The 7,771-nt window shown below is 40.0% G+C and overlaps 1 protein-coding gene across 1 annotated transcript; it reads right to left on the bottom strand.

Moving 5' to 3' along the window:
• Positions 1-630: 630 nt before the first annotated feature.
• Positions 631-7,543, bottom strand: cpb1 (carboxypeptidase B1 (tissue)). The gene is made up of 11 exons (XM_037756844.1): positions 7,404-7,543; positions 6,695-6,770; positions 6,273-6,397; positions 6,081-6,180; positions 5,889-5,990; positions 5,707-5,811; positions 5,504-5,614; positions 5,288-5,378; positions 4,548-4,750; positions 1,265-1,349; positions 631-999 (listed from the first exon to the last, which is right to left on the bottom strand). Exons 1-11 carry the CDS (start codon positions 7,502-7,504, stop codon positions 812-814), a joined length of 1,287 nt encoding a protein of 428 aa, XP_037612772.1. The 5' UTR covers positions 7,505-7,543; the 3' UTR covers positions 631-811.
• Positions 7,544-7,771: the final 228 nt, after the last annotated feature.

Genomic DNA, 7,771 nt, shown 5'->3' with positions numbered 1-7,771 from the left:
CTGCTAATAGATCCCCCTGATTGTTACACACTGATCCTTTAATTTGCAAGTGTTTGCATTTGTCATAATGTTACAAAAGCAGCTGAAATTCTACCTTCTGCTTCAGAAATGTGTGCCAGTGCAGTTAAACTCCCCGCTGGTCTTTGGCTCTTTTATTTTCTCCGCTCAGGCAAATGCTTGGCAGAGCGGAGACGCTGCCAAGGAGTCACTCTGTGGGTGTCACGTGCTGTGCTGCTGGACTAAAATCCTTTAAGACTGATACCCCCACCTTCCCAACCTCCACCACTGGAGCAGTGCCAGCAGAGCAAGAAGGATCACCAAGGTTCAAGGGGTCTGAAAGAGAACATTAGTAGATGGTTTTGTTTCTTGTGTGCTGTTTTTTTTTGCATTGTTAAAGTTCAGTGTCTCACTGTGTTTTCTTGGGCCATGAAGGATTTTTTAAAGCAAATTATTATTATAATTTCTGTTCACACATGTTTCCTGGCCTATTAGTGACAGACTGTGAAGTGTAAGCATTATTTTACTCACCATACCTTCACTGTTTTGTTGTATACTTTCACACAAATGACAAAGCCTCAGTCCATCAGACACTATATTATCATATACACATAAAAAAAATGATTCAGCATGTGGGGATGGATCATTGATTTTATTGTTTGCACTCATCTTGACATTCTGTCAAGCACAGCAAGGAAACATGGCGGGTGGTGCCCGTATCCATGGATACATGCTGGAGATGGCTGAGAGGTTGGAGGGGCTGGGGGCTGGTACAGAGGAGCTGAGTTGGCAGGGGTCCTGGCGGTTCCGCTCTTTAATAGAGGTTCTTCTGCACGTAGGCGGCGATGTACTTGACGGCCAGCATGGTCTCCTCGCATGTGGGCTTGATCTGAGACTCGGGCAGCAGGAAGCCGTAACGACCAGTGTCACGCAACTCGAAGGTGTAGGAATACTTCACTCCCAGGTCGTAGGCCCAGTCGTCGGAGCCTCCAGCGGCGGGGTCTGAGGGCAGATAAGGAGAGGGGGATTATTCAGAGTGGGACAGCCTGCATGTATTTTCCTACAAATGCTGCTTTCAGGGGCCAAAAAAAAAATCCTTTGTTTGCTAGAAATAGCTTTCTATTTTGTTGCCATTAGAGGCCATATCTCTCAAAAGAGGTTTGTGCATCAGGAACACATCAAAATGCATAAGTGGAAAATGGAATATCAAGCTTCCTCCAATTTCCCCATGGAGACCAAATGCAGCTGCAATATTCGCTGTACTTACAAATGGTTGCAGCACCGGGTCCACTGGTGTAACGAGTACCGTACAGACTACGCAGAGCAGCAGAGGCTCCCTCAGCAACCTTCATCTAGAGAAGAAACAAAAATCAGATTTGTTAAAGGACAAATCAGACGTTTTTTGACCTCAAAGTACAGATATGTTCACATTAAGGCTGTCAATCGATTCAAATATTTAATTGCAATTAATCACATGATTGTCCATGATAAATCGCTATTAATCGCGAATTAATCATACATTTTTTTATCTGTTCAAAATGTACCTTAAAGGGAGATTTGTCAAGTATTTAATACTCTTATCAACATGGGAGTGGGCAAATATGCTTGCTTTATGCAAACATATGTATATATTTATTATTGGAAATCATTTCACAACACAAAACAATGACAAATATTGTCCAGAAACCCTCACAGGTACTGCATTTAGCATAAATAAATATGCTGAAATCATAACATGGTAAACTGCAGCTGTCAGTGTGCTGACTTGACTATGACTTGCTCCAAACTGCATGTGATTATCATAAAGTGGGCATGTCTGTAAAGGGGAGACTCGTGGGTACCCATAGAACCCATTTTCATTCACATATCTGGAGGTCAGAGGTCAAGGGACCCTTTAGAAAAAGGCCATGCCAGTTTTTTCTCGCCAAAATGTAGTGTAATTGTGGAGTGTTATTTAACCTCCTTCCCGACAAGCTGGTATGACATGGTTGGTACCAGTGGATTCCTTAAGTTTGTAGTTTCATATGATACCAGTATCACTTTGCTTTAGCTTTAAAACTGAGCCCTACAACCTAAGAATTGCAAGTTGCGTAATGCGTTAACTTTGACAGCCCTAATTCACATATGTTACTGAATACTTTGATACATCTGAGCCTGTTTTATTCCTGAATTTACACACTTCAGACAGCATTAGACAACATAATCTCTCTAAAGTTATGAATTTATGAACTTATGAATTCAACTTTTGATTTGTAAGTGTGAGACTGTGTTTTTAATTATTTTAAAAGTGAAATAGTCTGGTTTTAAAGTGAAAAACTGTCTAATAAAGAAACAATACAATAAAGAACCAAACAACTATTAAAACCCAGCTTGCAGTAATAGTAAACATATGTTTTGTTTTGCCCTGCAGCATGCACAATCCATTGTTCACACACAATATATTTACTGATATTACAGAAAAATAGTTAAAAGCTTCAGTGAGTTCCAACAGGAAATGAAAACCCCAGAGAAATGCACAAGCAGGAAATTATATTTCTGGAGGAATCGATGAGTTATGGCAGATGCCCGGAGTTCTTTTCTTCTGCAAAGTGTCAGAAGAGAGCTGAAATTACGAGCCTCGGTTAGTGTGAGAGTTGGAGCCGGGGTGTGAGTGTTAACTGTACACCCCAGTGAGAGGTAAAAGAGCCATGAGTATGAGGCGTATGAGTGAGCGGGGAGTAAATGATTTGCAGCAGCTAAGTGTGGCCTTTAGATAAGAGTCATAATGGGACTGGGCTGAATTCATGTTTAAGCTTTTGGAAACACCTTTAGAGATATTACAGTCAGTTTCTATTCATATTACACCCTTTGTCTTGAAAGTTGAGATGCACACCTTGCTGGAAATGCTCTCCCATCATAAAGACATTGTTCACGCTATATAGTCTGCATCTAATGAGTGTAATTCCTGTATTTTACCAGCTTTTACCACCGGGCTATCAGGCTTCTCAACACTTATAACACATACCTGCTGTCTGCACCGTTTACTGCTACATTGAGCCACTTTATGTATATATTGCATACTGTTAAAGACACTGTCACTTGCTTTTACACACAATCCTCATTTTCATATATATATAGCACTATATTTCTATTCTATTTATGTAGTCACTTTTTTTTCATACAACTTATTGTCACTTTATGGCATCATTGTCTTTCCATCTTATTAATGTTATTATATCTTATCTTTTATTGCTGAGCTGATGCGTTTTCTCATCCTATACATTTCATTGTACCGCTGACCCTGCGTTAACCTACATATGACAAATAAAACTGAAACTGTATAGATGTAATATCATTTTAAAACGAGAATTACAGCCTCACGGTTGTATCCCTACGACAACCAGACAAGTTGTTGTTTACATCCATGTCTTTTCAAAATGTCATCACCTCATCATTCCATCCTGTTAGACATTTGTGTAAAATGATATCATACAAATCATATGAATTCTTGAGTTATGTCCAAAAACATGTTTTGTGAGGTCACAGTGACCTTTGACCAACAAAATCGAATCCGGTGGACGTTTGTGCCAACAAGTAAAACTGTTTTTGAAAAGAGTTTACAGAAATACTTGATGGCACAGAACACCAGCCCCTCTCCAAATATGTTTTGATACATAATATCTGACTATGCAGTATGATCATTATGAGGATTTTTTGGGGGGTTTATTTATATTTCGGCTATTGTATATGCTGTTTTTTAATTGTGCCGCTGTTGTTTTTGAGCTGTATCGAATGTTTTTAAGGTGTGGGTACTTGTTGTTTTGATGTTATTGTCATTAGTAGTTTTATTGTTGTTGATTTTAGTGTTTTTTTTGTAGTTTGGTTGATTTTCTGTTAAATCTTTGACTCGTCATGTGTTGTTATTATTGTCATTAACAGTTTTATTGTTGTTGATTTATTGCTTCTTGTAGTTTAATTTTTTTTTTGACCCCTTTTTGACTTGTGGTCATTTTGTTGTTGTTATTGTCATTACTAGTTTTATATATATATTTTTTTTTTGTTTTGTTTAGGTTAAAGTTTGTTTTTCTTTTGTTCCCTTTTTTGCTTTGGATTTTAATTACACATTTGTGATGTACTGTTTTTGTACGGGTTTTGTATGAGTAGTTTCTACTGTGGTAGTAACTAAAAGGGATTCCAGGTAAATAAATAAATACAATTCCTGAGGAATCATGTTCATAAGAATTGGTCGGACGGAGGCATAAAAATCCAAATCTGCTGTCAATATAAATAAGCCGTATAGTGACTCTATATTTACCTTTGATACTTGTATGACGATCCTTACATAAAGAGCCAGATTGATCCAGAATGTAACACACCTGTCTCATGCAGTTAATCTATTGTTATTGCGATCCCAATGCAGGCTGTACACACAAGGCTGCAGCACTATAGCGATGCATGTGACACTGTGATGATGAATAATTATAGAGCCATTGTGACTGACCAAGCATGTTAGTTAATATAGAAACTGTCCTTATTCAGCTGTATGTACATTACGCCATATGATGACTTACCAGCTCACTGTGATGCGCGGCCAGCTCAAAGGTGTAGGAGTAGGGGAAGAGCAGCAGCTGGGAGTAGGAGTGGATGGTGAGGTAGGCCTTGATGACGGACTTGTTCCTGCGGATGAAGTCGGCAACGTTCTTGACCTCGATCTCAGACTCAGGTTTGTACCCGCAGAAGGTGTCGCTGCAGGGGTTGCTGGAGGCTCCAGTGGCTGTAATGAAAATTACCTTGTTGAAAACCACTGATAGATCATTTTATTTTACCTCTTCAAATGCATCGTGACTACGCTTAAAGGCATGGTTGTACACAAGAAGTTCAATTTACTAGTACTATGCAGCCCACGAAAACAGTTGTTTAATGTCTTTTGTGGATCTGGAGGAAGTTTGAGAAAATAACCCTGATGATGTCAAAGTGATGTCATCAGGGTGACCTCTGTATTCACAAACTTATAACAGAACGTCTGCGTTGCAAGCGCTACAAAATGTGGATTTGAAAGATGTGGGTGTTTCTAATGAAAGATGCTACCAAGATGCATTATGGGAAATGTAGGATTCAAGGTTTTTGGGGCGTGTGGCTCATACTAGGCACTAAAAGTCAAGATATCTCGGCCTAGGCTGCATAGATTTTAGCCATTTAAAAAAATAAATTATTCACATACAGTATACCCTCCATCTTTACGGAGGTGCAATATAAAATGGCTGGAGTATCCCTTTAATATATAACCATGCACAGTATATGTTGCACTTACTGCACCAGCCAGCGTTGAAGTTCCTGTTGGGATCGGCACCAATGCAGCCGGATCCAGATCTCCTGGAGCGAGTCTTCCTCCACATCCTGTTCTAAAGTCCCCAAGTGGACAAAATAAACATGTCAGGCATGCATTTAACAAATCAACAAATTTAAACTTTAAGATAAACAAGACAACATGGTCTCTATTAGACTATAAACTTTAGCTTGAACTTACGCTCTTGTGGGTGTAGTCGTAGCCATCAATGTTAAAGACGGGCAGGACGAAGACATCCATCTGGTTGAGCAGGCTGGTCATCTGAGAATCACTGCCGTAGGTGGACAGAGCCTGAAGAAGATTAGGGGGAAAATGTTGTGCTGTTATGGGTGGACATCTTTGTATAAATGCTTGCAATGCCCATCCAGGTGTGTCTTCCTTACCTCTTTGACAAACCACTGGCAGAAAGCAGGAGAGATCCACTCTCTGGCGTGGATACCACAGTCCAGGAAGATAGCGGGCTTGGTGGAGCTGGACTTCTTACCGATCTGTAATCATAAAACATTTGTTAGTATACTTATACTTCGAAACGAGGGACTGATATAGCAGATAAGTCTTGAAATACCTTGAGGACAGTCATGGGGCGTCCCTCGTAGGTGCTTCCGATCACCTGCTTGCTGATCAGACTAGGATTGGAGGAGGAAATGGAGGCGATCCAGGACTGGACCTGAAATTAAAAAGGGGGAAAAATAAGAACAGGAAATAACAGTCCGGTCCTGGTAGAGAGATTGCAACTGATGATCATTTTTCCTCTTACTTTGTCCCAGTTGTTGTACTTGGTGTAGCTGTGAGCTCTGGGAGAGGGCTTGTTGTCAGCCTGGCCATCAACAGCAGACTGCAGATCCTCAATAAGGACCCTGAAGAGGGATTCATTAAAAAAAAACACAAGTAAAAAATAAAACCTTGTGTGGAAATCAGATTTATTTTCCATCTTTGTCTCTTGACCTACTCGTGCTCAATGTCACTCTGCTGCAGGATGGTGTACACCATATCCAGGTACATGGCGGGCACATGGATGTCCACATCAATGTCGATGGTCACCATCTCAGAGCTCTCGGGGCTCCAGAAGTCGACCTGCAGATGGCGCCAAAGTCAAACACTTGAGCATGTTGAAACATTCACATGTGAAATTTCAGCTGAAGTGATAAACTGAAAGACATTCTTATTGTGATGTAAATATGACAGTATTTGATCCAAGCATTAAAAAAAAAGGTGCAATTAGATATGATTTGCATATCTGAACGGGCATTCAGTGAATTGACAAAAAAAAGTCAGTACAATTTAGCCTCTTCCACCATTACCAAACCATTTAAACCCCTGTTGTGAGTAAAGATAGCGTTATAAAGTGTGTGAGAGACAGCAGTAAGGTACCTCGATGCTGTTAGCCAGGTCCTTAATGAGGGTCACATGCTCATCAAGCACAGGCTTCAGACGGAAGACTTTCTCTCTAGCGAAAAACAAAGAAAGATAACAAATATGGTACGATAGTCACAGTTTTGTGGTTCACATTACTGGGCAGCTTCTTTACAACACAGTAAAAGAATACCCTGTACATGCAGAAAACACAAACTTCACAAGAATGAAATGATTAACTGTTTGTTTTATACATGTTGAATTCTACTTTTTTGAACTAATCACTACAGTTTGTATAAATTGAATTGCAGCTGCATAAAGCTGCAGTGGTTCAATGGTTTTTGGGAGGCTGTAAAGCAGTTGAAGGGTTACTGCTTTGTACAATACAGATGAAGTAACTTTGAGCAAAGAAGTCTGTCATTTTGTCTCAGGACAAATGTTGAAAAAGATCATAAACATGACAACCTCTTGCTTTAACAACACTAACAAACTGCCACACATATTGAAATACTATCAATTGATGGCAGGCTAATTACATGAACCATAATTCTGGTCTATTCAGTACTCACTTGCTCCACTAGTTAAGATAATACCATCCTAAAATACATTGTAGGCAGGTCAAGAGTCATGATAACCACTGCAATTTTGCAATTTTTATAGCAATAGTGTTACGCATAATTGACAGAAGTATAATGTCTTTTTGCTTTAACAGAGACTAGAGATTTACCCCTCGAAGCGAGTGATGTCAGCCAGGGCAACGGCCACCAATCCGAGAAGCAGGAGGACCCTCATGTTGTCAGTGAGGCTGAACTCACCGCTTGGCGCCATTTATACACCCGACCTGCCGCCCAGTCCACCAATCTCCATCTGCGATGCAGCGACATGTCACACATCCTCCCAGAAAGCCACCTGTTATTTTTAGGTGCTACGTGGAGGAACGGGGGCTTACATAATGCACGGTCAATGATTAATAGGTGCTGAGGCCAATTTTGAGCCACTTGATTTTGATTCTTGTTAATCTCTGATAATTTATGGATATTTTGGTAACTAATGACTAATCAGGATGTCTCTTTTTTATTATGAGGTAATAAAAAA

Source organism: Sebastes umbrosus, chromosome 21 (assembly GCF_015220745.1).
Source record: "Sebastes umbrosus isolate fSebUmb1 chromosome 21, fSebUmb1.pri, whole genome shotgun sequence".
In the NCBI taxonomy this organism is placed as follows: domain Eukaryota; kingdom Metazoa; phylum Chordata; class Actinopteri; order Perciformes; family Sebastidae; genus Sebastes; species Sebastes umbrosus.
Note: the sequence above shows the minus strand (reverse complement) of the source record. Positions and strands in the feature narration are given on the sequence as shown.